This window comes from Hakea prostrata, chromosome 5, assembly GCF_041222555.1.
Source record: "Hakea prostrata isolate BN-2017 chromosome 5, UWA_Hpros_2, whole genome shotgun sequence".
NCBI lineage: Eukaryota > Viridiplantae > Streptophyta > Magnoliopsida > Proteales > Proteaceae > Hakea > Hakea prostrata.
Window position 1 is genome coordinate 25,031,059 of NC_142604.1, and position 26,685 is coordinate 25,057,743.

The window sequence follows — 26,685 nt, forward strand, 5'->3', positions numbered from 1 at the left end:
ATAAAAATCCATAAATGGAGATTTTAATAGTATACCAAGGTAAATATAGGGTAATTTTCATCTGGACCCCTTGAGGTTTGGTCCAAGTCACTTTTAGTCTGAAAAAAAAAATCTCTTTGCATATGGCTCCCCTGAGGATTCTAAAAATGACTATTTAAGGACAAATCATAATTTGATGACCAAAATACCCTTATGGTGCAATGGTCAAGATTGTACCATTTATGTCGTTCCAATCTAACGGTTTATATTAAAAAGGCAAATTTTAATTGTTAATATTTTTATTTTATATTGAAGGGTCTTAAGAATTCAAATTTACAAACTTATACCCTTTGATTAAAACTCAATGCAATCCCATTCCCATTACAAAATAAAAAAAAGCCATTAATTAAAGGGTAAAAGAGAATCGATTTCTAATGGCTTTATCGATGGCGAAGATAAGAAAGACGAAGAAGAGAGACGAAAATACTTGCATCAACGTAGATCTCCTGTGTCTCCATGAGAGCAGAAAATTCTTCTTCAACAGAGCATTGTATTGTTCAATAAGTAAAGGAAATCCCTTCTGCAAATCCACCATTTTCCCTTTCTTACTCTTCTTTCACTCTATCTCTCTTGTTCCTTTTGAGATTCTTATACTCTTCTTTCACCTTTTAAGGAAAAAGATGCAACCCTAACGGAAATTGCAGAACGGTATCCAAAGTCAAAGTTCTTCTTCCAAAGATGCTTCTAACCCGGTTTTATACGAACGTGTTCCGGCATTGTCAGGTGAAAACTAGGATAGGTAAATTATATTTCGAAACTAGCGGCAAAATCGAGCTCTTACGATGTATTGATTACGGTTTCTATTCAAACGCTCGAACGGCTTTAGTTGATTCAGGATAGAGAGTGGAAATGGAAAACCTCAACTTCTGGATTTGGTTTGACTCGTAATGGAGGTGAGATAGATCCCATGAGTTCATCGAAATCTTTGAAGATGAGTCGTAGTTCAGAAGCTTCAAGATCCGGGAACCAGGATATTGTTGATAAATTTGGTTTTGAGAAAGTAGAAATGGTTTTAACTTGAAATGGATTGTAAGATTGGAGAAGGAAAAAGGTTGCTTATTTAAGTTTAGAAAATGAGGGTTTCTGAGAGAAAAGACAGGATAACGAGGATACCTTTCAAGCCGAACTCCAGATCAGAAGCGAAAAGCAAAAAATGAGGAGATCACGCATGCTAGCAAAGCAGGTATTCTGTTCACCTTTTGTGAGTTCCCGTCCTTTGCCTTTTTATTTTCTATTCTTGATAAAGAGTAATCACATGCCATCTGTGTATATTGATGTCGTAAATGGCTTCTTCCACTGTTTGAGTTTTAATCAAAGGGTATAAGTTTGTACATTTGAATTCTTAAAACCCTTCAATATAAAATAAAAAGGTTAAAATTACAATTATAATTTATCTTTTTAATATAAACCATTAGATCGAAATGACATAAATGGTACAATCTTGACCATTGCACTATAAGGGTATTTTGGTCATCAAATTATGATTTGTCCTTAAATAGTCATTTTGAGAATCCTCAGAGAGCCATATGCAAAGAGAATTTTTTTTCAGACTAAAAGTGGCTTGGACCAAACCTCAGGGTCCAGATGAAAATTACCCGTAAATATATATGTCAAGGGTATTCTTGTCAATCAAAAGGGTAAAAAGTGGAAAACTCGTAGTAAAAATCGGTCGGCAGTTCAAACTGCGTCTTTTCCCTGGACGAACCTTCAACCTAGCCGCTGTACTTCAGAAAGGGATATCTCTTCATTATCTTCTATATATCCGGTGATCGGTTCATCCAAATTAGATTCCCTCCATTTTCTTCGTCTCGGCGTCTCCTGTTAATCGGATTGCGAGAAGCAGAGCCGTCCAGGTCAGTGAAATAATTTGTTTTTCCCTTTAGGGTTCTTCTATGCTCATAGTACTCTTCTTGTTTTCGTCTTTTCCCGAAATTTATCAGTTGTGTTTTTCCTCTTTATATGGATCCTTCTCTGTTCGTATTTTGTTGTTTTTCCATAACTGATATTTTAAATCGAATCAACCTGATACAGCCAAATATATGCGCAATCCGTAGTCGATATGGGTTATCCATCGATTACTAAGTTTTATATCCATGATGTATAGTGTGTGAACGCGTTGTTGGTTACGAATCGAGAAAGTAATAGAGACAGGGACTAAGGGACCTACCGTTATTTCATACTTCAATGAGTACTGAGTAGTGAATTCATCCCACCCACCTTTCTTTAACCGGGTTCTGTTGTCTCTTCACAAGGCAGAATTTCATGAAGATAAGCTTTGCCTAGAGATTGGGGAAAAGACTGGATTTTTATTGCTTTTTATCAGAACTATTTTGACATTGTGATGAAGGATTTCTTTTCAATTGGAACGGAGAGAAAGAAAAGAAAGGTCGGCTCAGCCACAAGATCAGCTGTCTGATTCAAATTCACGTTGAACCAATTGCAAAATCAGCCAAAATCACTAAAATCAGGTTGAACGTTATATATCAGAGCCAAGCAGAATCCAGAATTTGATTCTGCTGATTCCACGGATTCCAATTCAAATCTACTGACATTATGACATGATCTTTATTTTGTGTATTTCATGAATTATATGATGGATGTTGTTTAAGTATCTCTTTGATAAAAAAATTGGGCTAGAGAATGCTATTACTTTGTTTATTAAGTATTATTTCTTATTTGGTAGCCATATTAAACTCATATTTCCTGCTCATTGCCATACGTATCTTATTTTCTGCCTGATTTTTGCAATTGTTTATTGATTTCTAGCCATTTAATTTGGGTACATATCTAACTCATATTATTTGCTTTTTTTAATTTTTTTTGGATGAATGAAATAATCATTAACCAAAGCCCCAGAGTGGGGGAAAAAAAAGAACGTAGAAGAGAGAGAGAGAGAAGTGGGGAAGAGGGAAGATTACAATAGAAGGCAATAAAAAGGATCCTAAACCCTGGGAGACAATGATAAGCATGTTCCTTGGAGCCAAAACTGGGGGATGGGGGAGAGTTTGCAATCTAGCTGAAGCTTCAAAGCAGATGGCTCTCTACATCAAGTCTATGGATCTAGATTTGGAGGTCCATCTCCTAAGGTTCCACTCCCACCAAAGGTGAGAGATCAAGGTGTTGAACACCAATCTGCCTACAATATTGCAAATGGAAGATCTTGCAAAATGTCTATAAGATGAATTCCAATTTCTAGAGAAACCATAGGAGCTTCTGGAGTGAGGCCAAATGGAAATGATGGCTTTTGCCTCATAAGGAGTGAGAGAAACGATAGGAGAAGAGGAGGTGGTCTAAATCTTTGGGGTTGTTCCAGCCAATATTTGAAATTTCGTTTTGTTTTTCCATTTTGACTTTGGACAAAAATGGCGAAACACCAAAATTTCGGTGAAATTTGGTGGAAAATTGTACTAGATCTTGATGGTAGATTTCAGCCGGGGGGGGGGTTATGTTGTTTTGGGTTGGCTTTTTGGTGTCCAATCTAACTTGAGGCCAATAGACACAATGGAAGTGTTATTTTTGCCTTAAACCTAGCCTAATGTGGTGTTCTTGCTTGGCACATACTTGGTTATATGTGGGCGAATCTGAAAGTTTGAAACATGCATTTTTACAATTGTAAAGATGAATAATATGCAACATAACACCAAGAATTTCATTAAAATGAAACAAAAAATACAAGTAGAATTCAATATAGAAGTATGTGTTGGATTGTATCCGTCCCTTGGGTCATGAAGGAGTACTTTGAATACTCGACATCAGTAGGTCATGACATGTTATGAATGAAGTTAACCATATAGTTGGTCATTGCCCTTCTATAGGCAGCATCATCAACATAAAGTAGATATCGTACCCCTAGGGTTGTGTCATACGACCATGGACTATAACCCGGTGGCTTAATTGGCATAACTGGCTGTGATGATCCTAATGGATATCCAAAGATGGAGTCCACAAATGATGCATCTGATCCATCCCCATACCCATATGCAGACATGCTGCTAGAATTAACTGATAAACCACTATATGCCCCACCATATCTATATCCATAAGCCCCATACGGTACAACCATTCGGAATTTTCAAAGTGTCACCAACATTCCAAATTATTGAAAATTTTGAAATTTCACCGGAATTACTGTTTCGGCGAAACTTTGCAGTTTCGAATTTAGACATCCATTTCATTTTGGTGACTACCGAAATTTGCTGAAATTTTGCAAAATCTTGTACTATGGTTCTAGCATAGGATACAGTTAGGTTAATGTTAAGGTGCCGGTGGACAAGGAAGGCTTGACTGGGAGGCAATACTTTTTTTTTTTTTTGGTCAACGGAGGCAATACTTAAGAGCTCTCCAGGCAATGAAGGTGGTGCAAACCCAGATATAGGGCTAAGGGTATTTGAGTAATTTCCCTAAATTTAATGTCTGACCATGAATTCCAGAAATGAAGAATGAAAATCCTAGGGGTTTATAGGGTGTTTTAGTACTTTAAAACTCTGCTGTAATGTAGTGATGGATCTGAAATTTGAACAAAAATAGAAAACTAGGGTTTCTAGGTATTGCGGTTAGGATAGGATAAGCTCTACCCTTTCGGTTTCTATAGATTCTGAACTGAATTTCAGTGATTCAAAGGCTTGGGTAGGTCTGAAGATAATAAAGTTAGGGTTTTTCAAAAGTTGGATAAGTTGCAGAATTTCTAGGTGAAGGAGATGAAGTGCAAGATTTTTAGAAACTTGAGAAAACAAGGTCTAACTAAGGGATGCACTGCAGGTTTAATTCCTAAAGGGTGGTGCAACCCTAAAGGAGAAGAAAGGGAGGTTTAAGGGGCTGGGATTTGAATTCTGCAGGAGAAGGGGTCCTAAGGGTGCCATAGGTAGCAGGAGGCGTTAGGAGACTTAAAGGTGCTAGGGCAGTGGGGGAGGGGCTGGGTGGTTTGTGGGGCTTAGGGGAGGTGGTCAAGGGAGTCGTGGAGGGTGGGGGATGCTGCTGTTGCAGTGCAGCAGCAGGGGGAGGGGAAATCCTAGGTTCACAGGTTAGAGGAAGGGTGGGGACGGCTTGAACTTACTTGGGCTGTTGTGATTGCTTGAATGACTGCTTGATGATTATTTGTAAGCTGCTGAAACTTGTTTATTCACCCGGGCCCCCCTAAACTAGGAACCCGGGTCCTCAAACACAATAAACTTTGTTAATCATCAAAACTGAAAAATTACATAGAATGCTTGGTTATTTATGTCTTTCAAATACTTCTATTTGGGAGGGAATCCTTAATAGACAAGGAGCCTGCCACTTGACCAAAAAACTCCTAAATTGACTTGGAATCTACTAAAGACACATGCTAATAAGTAGACTTTAACTTAAATAAGCACATGCTAATTTAAGATAAAACTTTGAATCAAAATAGAACTCCTTAAACCAAACCAAACTCAACTTAACTCAGGTATTTGAATTCAAATAAATTTCTGAAATATTTTGGAAATAAATTTGGAATTAGGGGCGTGGGTGCAAAATGCCCAAAATACTTCAAAATAGGGGTTCGACCAAGTTAGGGTGGCTTCTTGGAGCCATCTTGGGGCCCCACTTAGGGTTTTGATTAGTGGGGGTCCTTGTGTTCACATTAGCTCTCCCCTTCTTGAAGACATTTATGACAAAACCAGAATCTCCTATTGAGGTGCAGCCATAGATGAGAAGATGAAATAGGGGAACTAAAGAAGAGAAGAAGAGGAGGCAGAAACGATTCTGCTATAGCATCGTCTTTGTCCTCAAGTTCCTTTATTATAGTTGAATATTACAGCCCTACCAAACCCAAAATCGATGGGAGTTCAGCTGATGTAAACCCAGATTTAGGGTTAAGGGTGGTAGTGGAATTTTCCTAAATCTAAGGGCTGCCCAAGAATTTCCAGCAAAAGAGAATGGTTTTCCTAGGGTTTATAGGGTATTTTATTATTCTAAAACCCTGCTGTAATGTGAACTCAGATCTGAAGTCTTAACAAACATGTCAAAAAACCAGGGTTTGGGTGTTTTAAGGCTTCTAGGGTTGAGTATGGAATGAGTCAAGGGTTTGGTTAGGCTAGAACTAACTCTGATTTTGTTGTTTTACAACTTCAGATTTAATCCTTGAAGGCTATTGTTCAAATTAGGTTTCTTTCTTGGCTTAGGACTCTTGGTCCAATCGGGTTGAAATTAGGATGGAAGGTCACTAGGGTTAGGGGAATAATGTTCCTAAAGTCTGGGGGCAGATCTAAGGGTTAGATTTTCGTAGATCTGACCTTGAATTTAGGGTCTGAAAAAAGTCAGAAAATTTCTGGAAAATAAAGAAGAGGTATGTGGGGAGGTGAGGAGAAGCTTGCGGGTGGTCTAGAAGAAGAAGGAGGGCGTTAGGAAGGGGCTGGGATTGCTGTTGAAGATAGGCTGCAGTGAGAGTTGAAGAAGATGATGGAGGCTTGAAGAAGATGCTGGAACTTGAAGTTGATTGTTGATGAAGAACTCTACAAAAAGCCATGGCTCTCCCAAAGAGAACCACAATCCTGTGTCTCACACAACTTTAATTTTATTCAATCCAAAACTGAAAAATTACATAGAATGCTTGTCTATTTATAGCCTTCAAAGACTCTTACTTGGGTGGGAATCATTAGTAGTCAAGGATCCCACCACTTGACCAAAGCTCTTAAATTGGAATCTAATTACTTAAAGACATCAACCCTGGATTTGAAATCTACTAAAAAACACATGCTAAGTTAAATAAGCACGTACTAATTTAAGATAACTTAGGGCTCAACTAAGTAACTTTGAATCAAAATAAAGTTCTCTAAACCAAACCAAACTTAATTCGACTTACTAATTTAAATTCAACTAGAATTTTGAAAATAATTCTAAAATTTTAAAAAGGGGGTAAAATGCCCAAAATACCTCCAACTAGGGGTTTGGCTAGGTCATGGTGGTTTTTTGGAGCCATCCTGAGGGCCCCACTTGAGGTTTTGGCCGTGGGGTCTTTGTGTTCAAATCATCAACCTACTAGTTTTAGATACATTCTAAAAATAAACACCAGCTTGCTAAAGGCCTAAATCTATTCTAAAAAAGGAAATGCAACCTGCTAGAAAATTAGTGACAGAATCTTCACTTTCTAATTTTGTAGAGCACCTAAACTTTCTAGTTCTGTAACAAGGCTAGTGAGCTTGTTCTCCAAGATTTCTGACCGTCCTTTTCTATCACACAAGAATTGCAACACCCCCCTCAAGCTGGAGAGTATTGATCACAAACTCATAGCTTGCGGTTCCTTCCACAAAAGCTGGACCAGGTAAGGACTTAGTGAAGATACCTCCAACTTGTTTAGCAGAAGCAACATGGGGTGTAGTTATCACTCCTCTCATAACTGCGTCTCACACAAAATGCAAATTCACCTCAACATGTTTGGTCCTCTGATGAAACACTGGATTACTGACGATGTAGATCTTTGCTTGATTATCACAAAACTGGCTCTTCAACTTCAATACCAACTTCTTTCAGGAAGGACTTGACCCAAAAAAATTCTGACACCATGTGAGCCATAAAATGATGCTCTGTCTTTGCACTAGACTGAGCTATAGTAATTTGCTTCATACTCCTCCCGGTGACCAAATTCCCTGCAAGAAAAGTACAATAAGCTGTGGTGGACCTCCAATCATCTTGTGACCCATCCTAATTTGCATTTGAATAAACACACAGCTTCAGATGTGCTTTTCTCTTGTACACAAGCCCTTTTCCTAGAGCTGTCTTCAAATATTGTAAGATACGCATCACGACATTCTAGTGAGGCTTCTTAGGTGAGTGTATGAATTGGCTAACATCACCTACAATATACGACAAGTTTGGATGAGTCACAATAAGATATATAAGCTTTCCTACCAACCATTTGTATCATTGAAGGTTTGCAAAATCCTCTTCTCCGTCCTTAGTGAGTTTGATATTAGGGTCCATGGTTGTATCAACAGGCTTAACTAGTTTTAGTTAGCAAGTCCAGCACGTACTTTGGTTGGAAAAGGTTAATTCTGTGAATGCTCCGAAGAATTTCAATTTCAAGAAAATACTGCAAATGCCCCTAGTCCTTTATTTGGAACTAGTACTCAAAAATTTCTTCACTTCATCAATAATTGCATTATCACTCCTAGAAACAATTATGTCATCCACATAAACAATGAGTAACACAATTCCATTCATTGTCTTTTTTACAAAGACAGAATGATCCGAATGACACTAAGAAAATCCCACTTCAAATGATACTGAACTGAACTTTTCAAACCATGCTCTTAGAGATTGTTTCGGTCCATAGATTGACATGTGAAGTTGACATACTTTTGTAGAATTCCCCTCAAGTAACAAATCCAGAATGTTGCTCCATATACACTTTTTTAGTCAAATCTCCATACAAAAAGGCATTTTTGATGTCTAATTGACAAGAGGATGAGTCTACATTAGGGATTTCTGGAGAATTCAATCAACACATTCATCAGGAGATGAATGCTTTCAAGAAGGGGAGAATTGATGTGAACACAAACACCCCCCCTGGCCGAACTCTAGAATTGATGTGAACACAAACACACACCCTAACTGAACTCTAAGTGGGGCCCACTAGATGGCTCCAAGAAGCTCGCTTGAGCTGGCCAAACTCCCTAGTAGGGGTATTTAGGGCATTTCAGCCCTCTTTTATCATTTGGAATGATTTCCAAGTTTATTTTCTAGAGTTAGTGTTGGTTTTTATTTCTTAACTTGAGTTGTGTTTGAATTGGTCAGATTGTGGATAAGATAAGACTCTTGTATAAAGAGGGTTCTATATTTTAGGAGGGATCTTATCTTTTAAGAGTTTACTATTAATTAGAAGTTGTCTTGGTTGAGTGTCCCTGGGAGTTTTTTTTCAAGTGAGATTTCTTAGATAGAGTCTTAAGTTAGTCAGTCTTTTATTTTCAACATGTGTCTTTAATTGTTAGATGCCAATTCAAGAGTCAAGATTATGTGGTGGGATCTTTGTCTGTTAAGGAATTGATGTAACCTGGGTCTGGGGTTGGGGGTAATTAGCTAATTTTCCTAGACTTAAGGTTAGCCCAGGAACGTCCAGTGAAAGAGTAAGACTGAAACAGGGGGTTTTGGGGTTATTCTAAGGCTCAAACAATGGCTGCACTTGGGGACTCAGATCTGAAACTGATCCATTTTAAGGGTTGAAAATTCTGCAGAAAATCTCAATGAAGAAGATGAGTTGCAGAATTTTCCAGATTGGTGTAAGAAGGGCTGATTGCGCAAATACTTGTGGGAATAGGTTCTATAGCTTAGGGTGATCCTACGGAATGTTGAAAGGGATCTAAAGAGCTTGGAATCAAGGTAGAACTGGGGAGGGGTTGTGCTGTAACGCAGGGAAGAAGAAGGAAAAGGGGAGGGCTACAGTGGATGGGGGGAGGGTTAGAAGCTGGCTGAAACTGAAGGGAACGGCAGGGAAGGTGTGCGATAGGGGTGGGGCAGCTTTCTAATTCTAAGTTAGGGCAATAGGGAGAGGGACTATTCTTACTTGTAGACTAACAAAGCTTGCTGGAATTGTAGTGTGAATGCTTGAAGTAGAAGATGAAGAACTAGAATTGAAGACTCAATAACACAAACCCCTCTGCGGGTCACCCCTAGGGATCCCACGACCCTCTCTGTCAATTTTCTCAATCAGATTTATTCATCAAATCAAACCAAGTGTTTACATTGTCTCTAGGCTATTTATAGCCTTCAAAAACCAAACTAACTCAAGTTATGATTCCTTTAGTAATAGGGATCCAACCACTTTAATTCTTGGACTCTAAGTAACAAATACTTACTAATTAAGGACTCAATTAACTGACTTCCAAGCAGGAAACAACTCTAAAGGTAAGATCCCTTTGGATAAGGAACCTTATCACAACCAATTAACAAACCTTATCACAACCAACCAACTCCAACTCAACTGACTCTCAAGTAGCTCAGAATTGACCAACCCCAAATAAAAATCTAAAATTAGATCCTTGATCCTGGGGTCGAGGGTAGTAAAAGTGGACCCATATTCATCCATAAAAGGTTAGGGGGAAATGACCAAAATACCCCTAGGGTATTCAGCCAGCTTTAAGAGACTTTTTTGGGTCTGGTTTTTTGGCCCAATTTTAGGAGGTCCAACCTAGGTTACATCAGTTCTTCCCTTCTTTAAAACATTCATCTCCTAATGAATATGCTTGTCATGCGAATGAGACTCAACCCTTTGAAGGGCTTCCATGTGAAGTTCTCTCATCTTGCAGTGGGGGAGGAAGTAGCAGATGTGAAGCTGCCTGCACCTTTCCTTAACAGAACCTTGGTGAGATTGGATTGGTGGCAGTGAAATCTTCAATTCTAGGAGCCTGTGTGGGCCCTGGGAAGAAGGATCCAATCGATGGTCATGCCTTGTGAGCCTTTCTTTGCAACACCTTTATCATAACTATAGCTTTAGCTTTGAGGTGTGTAGTGTCTTCACCAAGAAATGGGAGACTCAAAAGAGGTCTAGTTGGCATGGGAATGGTGCTGGTATGGGCCTGATATCTGTCACCTCTGGTGGAGTGGGTGCCTCGACTTCTTCTTTGGTTGCTAGGACCTTAGCATCATGGGCTAGGGCCTCCTCTGTCTTGGCTTTGTCTATGTCAGTCTACTTTTCAAGAATTGGTGGCTTGTTCAAGGCTTCATCTTCAGTGGCTACTTCTAGAGGTGAACAAAGGACCTCTTCAAGAACTGGTTTAGGGCTTTGGGAGGCTGTATCTCCCCTTCTTTGAGGATATTCATGAGCCAAGTAATCCTTGTTGGTGTAGGATCCCTTGTTGTACTCTGTTCTAGGAGGTTGTGAAAAGTTTGAAGGAGAATTGGTGGTGGTGGCCCTTCTATGTACAGTCCTTCGATGGATGTGTACCTCTTGATTATAATTTTGAATGTAGTAAGGCTTGATGTGGCTAATATGGTAATCCATGTTTCATGCTTTTTTGTACCAATCCTGCTGATCTCTTCTATCAAACTTACTGAGTTTTTGGGAGTAGGGGAATGGTTGGTGTCGCTTGACTTGATGTTCTTGTGGGAAAAGTAATTGGCTCAACAACTCTGACATTTATTCCCAAGTGTTTGGTTCAATGTCTTTGATAAGATCCTTATAATATCTTGGAAATTAATACAAAGTTGCAAGAATTAACAAGATAGACTCTGGTTTCTATGGTGCTAGTCACCCCCACACCCATGGTGGGAGATCTCGCGAGATCTCGCCGAGATCTCGCGAGATATCTCGGTTTTTTCATAAACCGAGACGAGATCATCCCAAGTGTTTGGTTCAATGTCTTTGATAAGATCCTTATAATATCTTGGAAATTAATACAAAGTTGCAAGAATTAACAAGATAGACTCTGGTTTCTATGGTGCTAGTCACCCCCACACCCATGGTGGGAGATCTCGCGAGATCTCGCCGAGATCTCGCGAGATATCTCGGTTTTTTCATAAACCGAGACGAGATCAAGGGCGAGATCTGCGAGATGGGATATCTCGCTCGAGATCTCGCCATATCTCGCTATATCTCGCCATATCTCGCCATATCTCACCATATCTCGCCATATCTCGCCCCAAATCTCGCCATATCTCGCCCCAAATCTCGCCATATCTCGCTGGAACTCTCATTTTTTACCAAATTTTTTGTAGATTTCAGCCAAAGTTTCACTTGCAACTACTCTTAGCACATCTACAACATCAAAGAAAGCTCAATCATCCTCTACTTGTCTTATGAACTTATGCGTTAATGACTTATATAAAACTTCTAACGGTTGTATACTTTTATCATTCTATTCTCGAAAGTTAAGATTGTAATACTCATATGAATGTTATCTTGATGACATTGAAGTTATTTAATGTATTTGATACACATGATTTTCATTTATATGCCTTAAGGTTTTATATTACATGTTATATAACCTTGCATTCTCTAATCCTATAGCATTAATGGTTTTATATTATATGTTATATAACATTGCATTCTCTAATCATAGAGCATTTCGGTTTCACAATATGGGTAGACTTAGAAATCATACTTAGGGCTGTTTTCTCACAAATCCAAGGCCACTAGTGTGTTCAAAAGGCATCAAATAGACTAAATACCGAGTTTTAGCCTAACTGGGACCCTGAAACCCACCGAGATGGGATACCGAGTTGACCCAAAAAATGGCATATCTCGACCGAGATCTCGCCGAGATGGTCGAGATCTCGGTTTTTCATGGTAGCGAGATCTCGCTCGAGAGCGAGATCTCCCACCATGCCCACACCTCACGGTGTCCCTCAGCCTACGGCTGCCTAAGAAAGCTCTCATAAAATATTCGATGCCTCTCCACTCAATTGTCCCTCTCTTTATAACCTTCAACTAACCCTAATTCTCTCTCTCTCCTTCACATGGCCTCATCCTAGGGTCCTAACACTGCCGGCCCCTCGAAAATCAACTTGTCCTCAAGGTGATGGAATTGTTGAAGTTTAGTCGTGTGATGGTGCCACATCACCGTAATAATTCAACATCATCCTCCCAGGCTGAATAACACACCCACTGCCCAAAATCAGACTTGGAGCGAAGCACTTGGTTGGAAATTTTATTTTTCCGCCGGCAACGAAATCAATCCCCATCGCACCGCTGCAACTCTCACGAAGCCTGCGTGCCGTCTCGATTCTGCGAGGTTGAAGAAGATGATGCAACTCAAGAAACATTCTCAGTGAAAAACCAAGGGAACAATGCACAATATGCCGAACAATGGTGTGCTCCTGCATATTTTTTAGTCCAAGCGCCGTTGATGCAGGTCACACCTCAGTAAATAGTGCTGCTGTTGGAAGAGCTGAATGATTGGAAGCCCGAATTGCACTGGATGTTAATCGAAGGATGAGGGTTTCACTCGCCGTAATGGAGCATTGCATCTCCCCCTCAGTCGCTGCAGCCCCAACGTTGCCGCCTCCCTTTCCATTATGCAGTCCAGAGGTTGAAGACGATGGATTTTCCTCTTCTTGGCTCGGTGGGACCGCTGGTTTGGTGTATCGTTGGTTTGAACTGAGCCTTGGGTTGAGCCTTGGTCTGTTTGAGTTAATTGGGCCCAAATTAAAAATCAGAAGAAGTGGACTTTGGGGTAACAAAACGAGCCAGGCCCATGATAGATGTGTTAAATGGGTGGGGTCCAAATACAAACTATGGCTTGTAATGTGAGTGTTGTGTGGGGTGGTGTTTTTTTTTTTGTTGTGTTTGTGGTGTTGGTGGTGGGGGGGTTTTTATATTTGGTTGTTGTTTTTTTTTGGTTTGTTTTCTTGTTTGGGTTTTGTTCTTTTTTTTGTTTTTTTTTTTTTGTTTGCCCATGATAGATGTGTTAAATGGGTGGGGTCCAAATACAAACTATGGCTTAAGATAAATGGGTGGAACGTTGGTTTGATGGGCTGGATTGGGCTTTGGGTCTTGAAAATGGAATAGATTAAGAAATATGGGTTAATAAAATGTGATGGGCTTGGGGTTAAAGAGATAGGTTGGGCCCAAGGAGGTTTCTTTGGGAACCAGGCGGCCCAATCTTTATATTTGGTTCGTTTGGGCCCTATGTGGGAGGATAAGTGTACTGTAGTTGGGCCCAATTTAGAAGAACCTGTGCTCTTAAGGGGTGAAACCAACCCAAAACCCGGTATGGGGTGAACCAAACCAACCCTAAAAACCCTCCAACCCCACCATCGTCTTCTCCCATTTTTGCGAGCAGAGTTTGTCGCCGCCGCCTGCTGGTTTCCACCAAGCGTTTTCGTTCGTTTTCCACTCCACGACGTCGACGAGACTCCCTCCATCGTCATCGCCCCCATCCACGGAGGCTTCGCCGGAGCCCGCGCCATCCAATCAATTTCCCCTCTGTTCCAGCGTGGTGGCTCCATCATCGCTCCAATTCCAGCGACTTCGACTTCTTCTTCCTTTGCTGTAGAAGACTCTATCAAAGCTTCCCTGCAACAAATCCAGCTATTCTCAATGCTAGGAGGAATACGAATAGTGCCAATCGAGCCGATTTGAGTACAGGAGGATTCACCGATGTCAATCTTCTCGTTCGACTCCAAAGTTTCAGCTGCAAGTATTCTTGGATCTACTTGTGAATGATTCTCTGGTTTCACGAGTTTTTTAACATTGAACAGTTGAATTCTGGCCATTGTTTCGCCATTGTTTCTGATAAATCCAATCAAGTGCATCTCCATCCAAATGCTCGAGAGCTATTCCGAGCCAATATTCATGCTTAATTTGGTGTCGCTTACAAAAACATTCGACTTCATTCAACCATTCTTGCACCTTTCCATCACCAGAAAACAGAGACAAAGCCATTTCACCTCCCTAGATCGTTACAGCTCTGATGCCAGTTGATAAGATCCTTATAATATCTTGGAGAATTAATACAAAGTTGCAAGAATTAATAAGATAGACTTTGGTTTCTATGGTGCCAGTCACCCCCACACCTCACGGTGTCCCTCAGCCTATGGCTGCCTAAGAAAGCTCTCATAAAATATTCGATGCCTCTCCACTCAATTGTCCCTCTCTTTATAACCTTCAACTAACCCTAATTCTCTCTCTCTCCTCCACATGGCCTCATCCTAGGTTCCCACGACTCTCTCAGTCAGTTTCTTGAATAAAATTTACTCATCAAATCAAACCAAGTGTTTGCATCAACTGTAGGCTGTTTATAGCCTTCAAAAACCAAACTTACTCAAGACTCAAGTTAGGATTCCTTTACGAATAGGGATCCAATTACTTTAATGCTTGGACTCTAAGTTACAAATACTTACTAATTAAGGACTCATTTAACTGACTTTGAAACAGGAAACAATTCTAAAGATAAAGATCCTTTTGGATAAGGAACCTTATCACAACCAACCAACAAACCTTATCACAGCCAACCAACTCCAACTCAACTGACTCAAATAACTCAAGATTGACTAATCAAAATAAAACTATACAATTAGATCCCTGACCCTTGGATCTAGGGGAGTAAAAGTGGAACCGATATTCAGCACTAAAAGGGCAGGGAAAGTGACCAAAATACCTCTAGGGTATTCGGTCAGCTTTAGCAAACTTCTTTGGGTCTGGTCTTTGGGCCCAATTTTAGGGGGTCCAACCTAGGTTACATCAGGAATCCCACAGTGTTAAAGAGTCTTTTGAAGGCTATAAACAGCCTAGTATTCTTTGTATCTAGATTGGATTAATAAAATTTGTTCAAGAATTGCGGCCAAGGAAGGTGCAACAGGGTCCTATTTGGGTAGGACCTTGCAGTTATTTAGATTTCTCAAAGCTCTCTCTTCTTCCTGCGATCCAGCAAGAAATTCCAGCCAGTCTTCATCAAGTGGGTTGAACCCATACCCAACCCCAGCCCTACTCTCTTCTTTCTTTTCTTCTCTCTTTACCCTGGGACTTCTATTAGCTTCTGTTTCAGGCCAAGAAACTTCAAGAAAACCCCTTCTGTACCCAACAGTAGCACCAATAACCAATCCCCACCTCTTCAAAAAACCCTGCGGAACCCACCCCGGGCATTTTAGATCTTGCGGCACCTTTTTCCCCCCTTCCTTTCTCCCACAGCTCACTCTCTCTCTTCCAGACTTGCGGCAGAATTACAAGAAAGAAAAACAGAAAAGAGAAGAGAAGAAAAGAAGAAGAAAGAGAAGAAAAGAAAGAGAAAAAGAAAGAAAAGATTCGAAAGATTGCCCAAGTTCCATCCAAGAATTCACCAATCTTTTTTTGAACCTTTCCCATATCCCTAAAACCCCTTCCTTCCAGCTCTATGTTAATTTTGGGAATCTCAAACCAGCCCATATAGATTCTGTTCAAACCGTAAAACTATCCTCTCACTTTCTGTTACCCAAATCCCACAGCCTAGTCTATGCCAAGATCATTCCTAAAACCTTCCCACACCCTTAGGAAGTTTGATACAACCCATATATCATATTATAAAATAAATTCCATCTTGGGTGTGTTAAACCCCATACAATTTTCGTGTCTTCCCAAATAAGTTTTGTTGTTCGCCTCTTTATCTTGGATCCAAATTTAACCATCTTATTCATTAGACTCTGGAAGATTCTGGGGAGCCCTTAATTTTAGGGAAATCATCATCAAAACCCAAACCCTAAAATTGGGTTTACTTCTAGAAGTCTTCTTTTTATTGTCATTTGTCTATTCTTGGTGCTCTAAAATATGTCTGAACTTCTCTATTCATTTTTCTTGTATGTTTTTCCACCTGGTTCTATCCATGAATATTATTTCCCCACAGCACCCCTCCCAAAATAAAACTCTGGTTTATTTCCCCCGCTTGTTTGTGGCTCCAATTATGGTTTGATGATTTATTGCATTGATTATTTTGTTGTTCATGGCTTCATATTTAAGACCTAATTTGGCACCTATTATTTTGTGCATTGTCAAAGAGTGTGCACTTGTTGTTCCTCGCTTCATATTTAAGACCTAGCACTACATCTATTATTCTATAGATGGTGAAAGAACATGTGCTCACTCAATATAAGTTGTTACTTATTTAGCTAGGAAACCTTCTGTTCATTGCTTCATTAAATTTTTTCCTTTTAATATCCATGCTTATCATATATATGCTGCTTCCGGTCCTTGATTACAACCTTTCTCTTAGGTTTTCTTACTTCTGAATAACCTACCTATCAACCTTTGTTGGACCCCAATTCTGTAGGTTTCCCCTACATCAATGGATGTTTTCATGTCATTCAACAATGCTTTGTTCAAACCTGAATTTGTTGAATCATATACTAATGATGTTTCAGCCTTATGGTTTAACTTATAATCTGTAAATATTATAGATATTTTTAATTTGACTTCTTCCCTTTTGCTTTGTATTAACTTTCCGTGTTCTTTTTCTTTCTCTGTTGGTTGCATTGCAAGATTACATCAATGTAATGCTTGATAAGTCTATCATGGATTTTGGTTTATATTAGATTCTAAGCTTTACGTAAAAAGTGAAATTTATGTGCAATTGTTGCAAGTCCACCCCTAATATTTAATGCGTCTAAATAGATGAATTTGTAAAACAGATTTCCAATTCCATGGAGTTGTTAATTTTTCCTATAATCTGGAAATGAAATTCATGACTTTTGTGATACCATTTTGATTGGGGATTTCTAGATCCTGGAATCAAGATGCAGGTGGTCTCTTTCTCTCTCTCTCTTTTTGGGTCTGATATGAGCTTATAATCTATTTGGCATGGGAGCTACTTGGAGGTTAGATTCAGCTTCTGTAATCTCTTAATTCATTTTGCTTTTCTGCTGTATGTGCAGATGGTGGTGAGAGACAAGATGAAGGGGAAGCTCAATCTTGAATATGAGGAAGATCTACAAAAGCCCATAATTGTATTGACCAGTAGTGATGATGATGAGGCAAATGAAGATCTCAGCCTTCAAATTGTTGAAAAAGCAAAAATCCAAGAGATGAAGAGGAAAAGAAGAGAGGGTTTTGATGAATTTGAAGCCAGTGAGGGTGTTCAATCTGCTAAGGTGATTGACCTCTCGTCATCATCCTGTGAAGTCGCTGAAGTAGCGGCTGGTCAGTGTGGCCCCACTGACAGTAGAGATGTGGACTCAGTGGGGGCAGCGCCTGAGGTGAAGAAGAAAAAAAGGAAAAAGAAGAAGAAAATTATGAACATTAAACTGGAAGGATGGAATGTGAGGTTCATTCCTTTTCTCTCTTTAGTCTTTCTTGGGTATGGTTCAGTTTTAGATTGTGCATATTTGCATTGATGATTCTGGTTTTTATGTCGTATATTTTTTTTAGGTGAATACTGGTAGTACAGAAGACCATGCAGATACAGCTGAAGCTGTGGAAATTGTATCATCAGTTAAAATGGAAGAAGAAACCACAAAGTCAGTTGAAACGGTTAAATCCATGGGAAAAGAAGAAGTTGAAGTATCTGACAATATTGTGTTACGGAAGCTTCTTGTGAGTTGAGTTTTTTTTATTGTTATAAAAATCTGTGAGCTGACTTGATTTATAAGTGAATATGTTTCCCCCCTTTTTCTTGTTTCTTCAATAGCGAGGCCCGAGGTATTTCGATTCTCTTGAAGGTGATTGGCCTAAGTGCTATAATTGTGGCAAGGAAGGTCATGCTGCATTGAATTGCGTGTCACAGGAGAAGAAAAAACCATGCTTTATCTGTGGGAGTTTGGAGCATAATGCGAAGCGCTGCATAGAGGTATGCAGTACCCTTCTTTGACTACAACTTCTGTAGGAACATGAAATTTATTTTTATTGAGGGGTTTTTTTTTTGGGGGGGGGGGGGGTGAAGAACCATCCAGGAGGTCCAAACTAGAGACCTGGTTAGCATGGGCTTAGTAGCACCACTGTGCAAGAACATCAACATAGTGTAGCAGTTGCTGTTGGATCAACTAGTCTCTAGAATTGTTGAATGTGGTGTTAAAAGATCATTACCTTTTGTTAATGATCTTTAGGGATCTTTTGGTCATGGTTTTATGACGACAGAGCTGAACAGAAAGAAAAATCCACAAGGTATCAAAATGTAATGACTGTAGGGTGGTAAGGGTGGACTGTGGAGGTGATGCAGGTCCAGCCCCATCTGGAAATTTCAGAAAACTTTATGTTTGCTACTTTCCTATTGTTGAACATGTGAGGTTTGAATCTAAGAGATAGCTGGCCCTATGGTTTTAGAAGGGACTCCAAATTAATGAGTGAGGTGAATGCATGTGAGGTGTCCAGATGGCATTTTCCATTTGGTACCTAGCTTTGGGGTATTTCATCTTGATGCCCACATTCATATATGTAGGCTTACATAGATAAAGATTCACCTGACTCAACAAAGGGGGCCCAGGACCTATCCACTAGGGGGTTTCTTGTGCCAAGTCCTCCATGTGGCTTATGATAAGGCTACCAACAGAAGATTCATTTAATGACTGAGGCTGGACAGTCCCTGATTTCTGTCGGGAGTTTTGGAATGCCTAATCAATAGAATAGGAAAAGAAATTGATCCTTTGATAATCTTCTTTACTAAAAATTCTGTAGGATGATGAATTGACTTGCGACTGTTTTGTTTAGTATTTAATCGGGCAGCCATCGAATCTGTTCCAATGTCTTGCAGGGTCAATATTGCTACATCTGCAAAAGAAAAGGTCATCGTAAAAGGGATTGTCCTGACAAACACCAAAAAAAGAGTTTAGAGAGCTTAAATATTTGTCTAAAATGTGGAGATGCTGGGCATGATATGTTTTCTTGTAGGAATGGTTATTCTCCTGATGATCTGAAGGTCAATTAATCTTCTGACATTTCTTTGATTATTTTTTATGTGGATTTCAGATCCCTGTGTAGTATGTAATAGGCCTTCTAGTAGTTATCTTGGAATGGTATAGAGTTTTTTTTTTTTTTTTTTTTTTTTTTGGGCTGAGTAAGAGTTCAAGTTTCTTAATTTATCACTTTTACTTGGACCACTTGGACAGGAAATACAATGTTATACTTGCAAAGCCTTTGGACATTTCTGTTGTACTGATTTTATAGATGCTGGCCCAAGAGTTGTTTCTTGTTATAACTGTGGTCAGTCTGGGCACACTGGATTGGTAAATCATACTTTCCATTTTCCTTAATATACTTACATTATTTATTTAATGGGTTGTCTAGTATCAATAGATGGCTACTGGTTCTTAGGGTATTGCTATTTATGCAGGGATGTGCAAAGCCTCGTGGGGAGACCCATCCTGCAGGTTCGCCTACTGTATGCTACAAATGTGGGGAGGAAGGACATCTTGCACGGGGATGCACAAAGTACTCTGAGGTGGTTTGAACACCTTTTATTTTATTTTATTTTTATTATAAATTAGTGCATAAAGTAATCCTTTTTCAGTGAAAATAATTTATTTATCTGTTTATGGGTGGATCTTTTGTGTTTCTCCAGTCTGCTCAAAGGGTCAGTGGATTCTCAACACCTAGAAAGAGATTTCGCAAGGAAGGTAGTGACATTGAATTTAGATCTGCTCATAATCTCGGTAGGTCCTTCAAAAGGAAAAGCACCCAGCATGAGGAAATAGAAATTGCTGCATCGACAAAATCGAAGCGGAGGGGAGGGTGGATAACTGATGATCCAGGGGAATTGCTAAATATAAAATCCAAAGCACATGGTTGGAGGTCCCCTGCAACACCAGCCAAAAAGGTTCACAAGTTTTCCTATTCAACAGCAGGAGGTGACCCCTCAAGTTCTCGATCTCCCTGGAAAAGTTCCAAGCTTCCTCCTCTAACCCCCCCTGGTTCACGTGGTTCAGCAAACTCGCATCATCCCAGATTTTCCGCGTCAAGGTTTGGCAATTCCAGTGTGGGCCAATTCAGGAGAAATTATGATTGGTAGGAAGTAGGAGCTATTAGTTATTACTCCTTGATTACTGGTAGAAGCAGTAGAAACCGAACTTGCTATAGGAAGCAAAAATCCACGATTTTCCTGGTGGAGGGCATGAAACTTGTTGTAACCTTGTAAGTATATATTCTTTGGTTATTTCATTAATTGCTTTGGCGTGGTTCACACAGTCCTGTGGTTATATTCTTATAATCCATGTTGAAAAAAGAGTCAATTCTATACTACTTAAGTAGGGTTTTTTTTTTTTTTATTTTTCTGGGGTGGGGTGGGGGGTAGAAAAACTAAAGGGTTCCTTGTTGCTTTTTGCACATTGAACAAGTTGCAGCTACCTTTCCATTGGTTCTAGACATGCGTTTTGCCTTGAATCATAGGCATCCTATCCTACTTTCTTCAGAAAGGACACCATGATCCATTGAAAAATTATGGGAAAAAATGATAGATGTTTTCTAGAATCAGTTTTATTTTCTTTTCCTTGGTCCATCAAATGGTGAGGTTGAGAAGTCTTGGATTTTCTAGGCATTGCATGGGCATGGGAGTGGAGACATTTCGTATTTCAACACCCTGAATTAACCATCTCAGCATAAGAACATGTATTTGTTCAGTGTTTTGATGCACTAAACTTACCATAGCTTATTCTTACCCATGTATGATGTGTTGCATATGTGGAGACCTGGTTTCCTTCTCTGTCCTTTTCTCTCTTGCTGTAGTAGCATGTGTTGCACATTAGTTGGGCTTGGTTGGGACATTTATTCTTACTCTTTGTAGAGATGTCTAACAGAAGTGCATTTGGCACCGCATAACTTGTGGATGTCAAAAGTGTCCACTAATTCAGCTGTTAAGCTCACTTTGATCTCATACATTTGCTGAGGCCATTTGTTTGGCGGTGTGGGTGCCATCCCCATGCATTCACAGTGGAGCAGGGGTGGGGTTGGGGAATGAGGGTTCTTTTGCCTCCTGAAAAATTATTGAATGTCAAAGAAAACTGTTAATTTGTGCATGACCAATGCATCATGTGTTCTTGAGTTTGTACTATCGTCACTCACTGTGTTTTGGGCAGAGAACATTACTGTGTTTTTGAGTTTATAATATGATTAATCATGAAGCATGAATAATTCTGAAGCTATGCATAACTAAAAGAACTCAATCTCCCTGCCCTGATACATGATGCCATCGGCTGAGTTCCCTGTCCTCCCATGGTGAAGAGAGAAGCCCTTCATATATCCCCATTTTTTTTTCTGATAAGAAAAAAGATAACTTCAATTAGGTAAAGGTTTTGCAGTTACATCCATTATGAATCATAGTCTCTAAAGAGGGGAGTCCTATGTGATGATTTGTTAAACTAAGTAGCCAGATTTTTTGCCATATCCTTTCTTAGATTAACCTTAAGTTTGGTAGTTATAGGTAGAATATTTGTGAAAATAGGAAATAGAGAAGGGGATAAATTTTGTATCGCTTTTCCTTAGATCAGATATGTTGCCATGACTTCATCCCACCAGATTTGTTGGGGTTGTATTTGCTTCAGTTGTGCTGTCTTTATTGCTTTCCAAATAGCTTGTAGTAGGGTCTCCAGAAGTTATCCTTTGGGTAGTTAACGTCTATGTTCCCTTCCCACAGCAGTCCCACACTCCATTTGTCTCCTCCTAGTTCATCAGATAAGCCTACACACATAAGGATTGGTTAGTACCCAAAATTATTAGATGTGTTTGAGCATCTACAGGAGGGGGGGGGGATTGTGTTCTTTCCACATTGTTTATTTCCATTCTATTTTTAGGGAAAAGCTGTAATTCTCCAACACACCTTTTGATATTAGCAAATAGTTTTAGTGGGTTTGGGTCTTTATTATTATAGACCTTAGAATTTCTTTCTATCTTGATATGATAGCATGTGATTATAAATATGAAGAAGAAAAAAAAAACCATATTTTAGTCTCTTTGTCAAGTTCATGACGAACTAGAAAGGAATTGCATAAGTTAATGAGAGAGTTATTGTTTATCATTTCCGTTCTCAGTCCCAATGGTCCTGCTACCCAAATTCTCTTCGTCAAGCTGCATGAAAGGAAAATGTGCCAGAGAAATTCATCATTGGTATTGCAAAATTCACAGATTGGATCTATTCCTGCCCATTTAGAGGACTGAAGGTGGATCTAGGTCCATGAACTACAAGGGAGTGGGAGTTTAATAAATCAGGATTATTATCAATAGCATCACTTCACAAGGGTGAAGGAGAATTTAACCCTGATGTTATTTGAATCTTTCATTGTTATGTCTTACTTTCAATGGTCAGGGTTTCTGTATTATGTTTCTGTATTATTTGAACAATTTTCAATGCAACTACTGGAATATCAGTGAGTTCTTCTAACCATACAAGCATTAATTAATTGGCTGTGGTAGAACTTCCTCCATACTGAGGGATGTCTCATTGTGATGGGTGGATCCTGCTTTTGGCTTTTTATTCTTGATCTTTTTCCTTTTTGTTACATCTGTGTCACCCGATTCCTGATTACATTTGGGTTCTGCAAGGGTGCAGGTCGAGGTCTCCATTTGCTTCTGCAGGTGTCAATTGGAATTCAGTACATCATCAGATGAAGAACTGTTGAACTGAGGGAGGGGGCTGATTGCAGAACTGTTGAACTTCTGATTGTTGACTCCTTGCTAATTCTCGGGCTTTTTGGAAGCCTTTCCAATATTGATTTTTGTGGGTAATCTTCCAAGCCCTTCCCATAATGAGATAAACATCTGCAAATGTATTTCTATGTAGGTTTTTGGGTTGGTATGCAACCCTCCGTGCTTCATGCTTGATTGAAAGTTAGAAAGAATGACAGTTAGGAAGTTTAATGATAGTGTTAATATTTTGAATTTTCTGGTAAAAAAAAAAAAAAATTAAAGAAACAAAAAGAACATTTCTATCTAACAAATTAATAGTTAATTTTCTGGTATAACAATGGATAGAGAAAATTGGAAGAAAATAAATTTCAGTATATAGTAGTGATCCATTTTACGGTGGTGCGGCAAGGGTGTTAAGGTACTGAAAACGAAACTGCTACTATAAAATCGTTGTTTTGAACCGTTTAAAAAACGGTTTCTATTGCTGTACGTTATGGTAACGGTTTTGGGTGCGGTAGGGCGATATTATAATAGTATTGCATAAAATTGCTTGGCATTGTTTTTTGTACCGTTTGTATAAAGCTTTGTAGTGTTTATATTATTTTTGTATTATCTATACCGTTTATGTATTGTTTGTATATCATTCGTATAGTGCAACTGTACCCTACTGTTTAACTTTGTATATGTACCATTCGCATATACCATTTTTGTATTGCATCGGTGGGTTACGTTAAGGTCTTGTAAATGTAGATATTAAATGGTGTAGTAAGATTTTAGTTTTGGGTATCCATTTTCTTTACTGTAGTGAAAGTGTGCGGCATTGTCGAAATCGTATTGTTTGACGTCCCTGAGCATGACAACCAAACCATGTAATTTTTAATTCCACAACTGGATTTTTTTTTCTTGGTCGGTAGATTCACTAGAGAATTGTACTCCAACTGGGAATGGTTTTTTTTTTTTTTTTTTGTTGATACAATAGAATAGTGACTATGATTACATATTGTACACTTCCCATGGTTCTTGTAACAAGGCTATTTCAGCCATCCTTGCAGTGTAGTTTATGACCTCTTGGTTATTAGATGTGACAATCTCTATATTCTCTATATTAGAGGCTAACAAAAGTAGGTCCTGGACTGTTTCAAACGGCCATTGTTTTTTTTGATTTTGGTAAGAACTCCTAGACCTGCTCCTAGTTTGTTAGCATGCCTTCTAGCCGCAAATTGTATGTTAATGCAAATCTCATTCCCAAAGCTAGCCCCCTAGCAACTGTCGGTATAAACTTGTATCATCGGTATTTCCTGTTCCAGCAGTAGATGATCTTTCCGCATTGAGCTACTCCCCAGCATCATCCTGTTTCGTTATTGTATCCTTTATCTGTCCCTGTACAAAATAAGATTGTGAGATTTGTTGATATTATTGATTGTAGTTTTAAAAACTGCATTCCCCTATCATCTCTATTTAGAGATCCGGGTATGCCATTGTCTAAAGCCCCAGGTGGCTTTAGCTTTAGGTTATGACACCATTTATTAATGTATGATAACACATCTTTGGGATCCGCTTTAGCTTTCTTGAAAATAATTGCATTTCGCAGCCGCCACGCGCTATAGCAAGTCAAGAGCAACCCGATTTAAAAATGGGGTTGACTGCGTAACCCTATTGGAACTATCGAGACAGGAATATGATTGTTTTTTCATGCAAGTGTGTTTTTTGTAGAGAAAAAAATAAGGGATAGAAAGGTTTAAGAGAAAAGGAAAGGAAAATGAAATGTTTGTTGAAAAGTTAAAAATGTGTCTGATGATAAATAAAAATAATCTTATTTTTGTTATTGTCCTCTCTTTTTTAATAGAATCGTACAAACAGGACCATCAAAAGAGATTTGGAGGGAAATTTATCAGGTCCATTTTTGACAAGGAAATGAACCATCTATTTTTAATTATATGTGTGACATGTGTCATAACATCACATTAAATAGTTGAAATTCATTTATAAATGACACCAAAGAGTTCATTGATGTGACCGGTAAATGGATTTTTACTATTTAATGTGATGGTGGAACACATGTCACACATCTATAAGGAAATGAACTAAGGAAATGAACTGAATTGGAAAAGGATAAGGCTCTCTTAAACTGGCTTGGCCTTTGTTTTGTTTTCCTTCTTCGGATGAAACTAAATCGATTCATCCTCTTCTACTAAAAAACTATTCAAATGCTTAAAGAGAGCTTGGGTTACAAAGCACGGAGATTTCATTGATGTCCTTGACCGCATGGGAGTTTAGCTAAGTGAAACCAATTGAAAGAAAAACGTGCTAATGGACTTGTGAGTTGTGACAATGTCCTGGGTCCACGCAGTACAAAAATTGGATTGCGATCAAATCCAATTTTATACTATTGCTTTAACGGAGATCTTCTATTTTATTATTAAATTTTTTTTGGGTACTGAAAATGGGGATTAAATCGAAGAGAAACCATTAGGAGGCTGTACTGTTATCACTTATCAGCCTAGAAAAACTCATCTAAACTTTGAGGATGTTCTTGAAAGTATAGCAAAAGATTTTCTTCATGAGGTATAGGGATGTCAACGGTGCGCTTTTGGGTTGGGCTTTATGGTTTCGGGTTAAAAAACACTAAGTTCAATGGCTTGTTAATAAAATAATTCTTTTGGGCTAACTAACAATTTGGGCTAATAATTTATGAAATGCAAGAAAAAGAATAAAAATAAATAGTCGAACATCCTACAACAAGAACCAAAATTCCATAGAAAACAAAATTGTTGTTGATCAATTTTCATTAAAAGATGAAAAGTCATTCCACCCTCAGCCAAAACACAGCTCATTAAAGTTCAGTGCAGGCCGATTCGGGCTATAACGGGTCGGTGCGGTTCGGTTTTAACGGTTCGACTCCTGTTTAAATACAATATTTCCATGGGTTTCAACCATCTCTCTTAAAGCGTGGGTCAAAAACCTACCAGCTTTCCTTGAAATCGAAAGCCTGGCTTGAGAATTGAAATTACTTTTGCCAAATCTGATTCAACAAGGAGGGGCAGCATCTTTCTTTCAATTGCTCCACTGACGCCTTTGTGGATTGTATTAGTATATGACTCTGCTTCGACTATGCTATCTGCCGTCACGTATTGAGTGACGCCTCCCATAAATGCTCCATCCGAGTTTCTGTAAAGACCGCCCACCTAGGCATGACCCGGACCAATCTTACCAGCATCAACATTGCATTTATTACTTCCCACCCTTGGACGTTGCAATCCTTCAAATGTTCTTCGACTTCCCAGTGTGTCGTTGTAGCTCTGTTCAAATTCCAAGAAATGCAGACCTGGGCGTGATAATGCTTCACTATTTCAGCTCCATTTCCTCGTGATATGGAGAGATTATGATCAGACCGGGTTCATACCTGGTCCGACCCTCGACTCCGGTCGAGACGGAGAGATCCGACTCACTCCCGAGCGAACCGGATCCGGAAGATGGCTTGCTGAAGAAGAAAGCTTATTCGGCTGCAAGCGCGTCCTAATCCTACTTATGGATTAGGGTAATCACCCTAATAATGGCAAACTCGAATTGACGGCTGCGGATAATCATTATCGAAGGGATAATCATCACATAACCTAAAGGTTATCTCAGGAGTCCTCTACTAGTCCAAACTAGTAGAAGTCTATTGCTCAACGGAT

General features: G+C 39.2%; 1 protein-coding gene across 2 annotated transcripts; it reads left to right on the forward strand.

Annotated features, from left to right (window-relative positions):
• Positions 1-1,694: 1,694 nt before the first annotated feature.
• LOC149015741 (uncharacterized) lies at positions 1,695-24,999 on the forward strand. 2 transcript variants are annotated; one of them, XM_089155244.1, is made up of 9 exons: positions 1,695-1,892; positions 17,335-17,718; positions 17,828-17,992; positions 18,087-18,245; positions 19,146-19,310; positions 19,501-19,617; positions 19,725-19,832; positions 19,953-20,521; positions 22,925-24,999. In XM_089155244.1, exons 2-8 carry the CDS (start codon positions 17,335-17,337, stop codon positions 20,397-20,399), a joined length of 1,545 nt encoding a protein of 514 aa, XP_089011370.1. In that variant the 5' UTR covers positions 1,695-1,892; the 3' UTR covers positions 20,400-20,521; positions 22,925-24,999. The 2 variants fall into 2 exon arrangements, with proteins under 2 accessions (XP_089011370.1, XP_089011371.1); XM_089155245.1 differs by having other exon boundaries at positions 22,932-24,999.
• The last annotated feature ends 1,686 nt before the right edge of the window (positions 25,000-26,685 follow it).

Excerpts from the sequence above, each read along its gene's own strand:
- LOC149015741 (XM_089155244.1), top strand. The coding sequence starts at position 17,335 with ATGGTGGTGAGAGACAAGATGAAGGGGAAGCTCAATCTTGAATATGAG. Across the intron at positions 17,719-17,827 it reads TTAAACTGGAAGGATGGAAT|GTGAATACTGGTAGTACAGA; the intron begins GTGAGGTTCATT and ends TATTTTTTTTAG. Across the intron at positions 19,618-19,724 it reads AGTCTGGGCACACTGGATTG|GGATGTGCAAAGCCTCGTGG; the intron begins GTAAATCATACT and ends CTATTTATGCAG.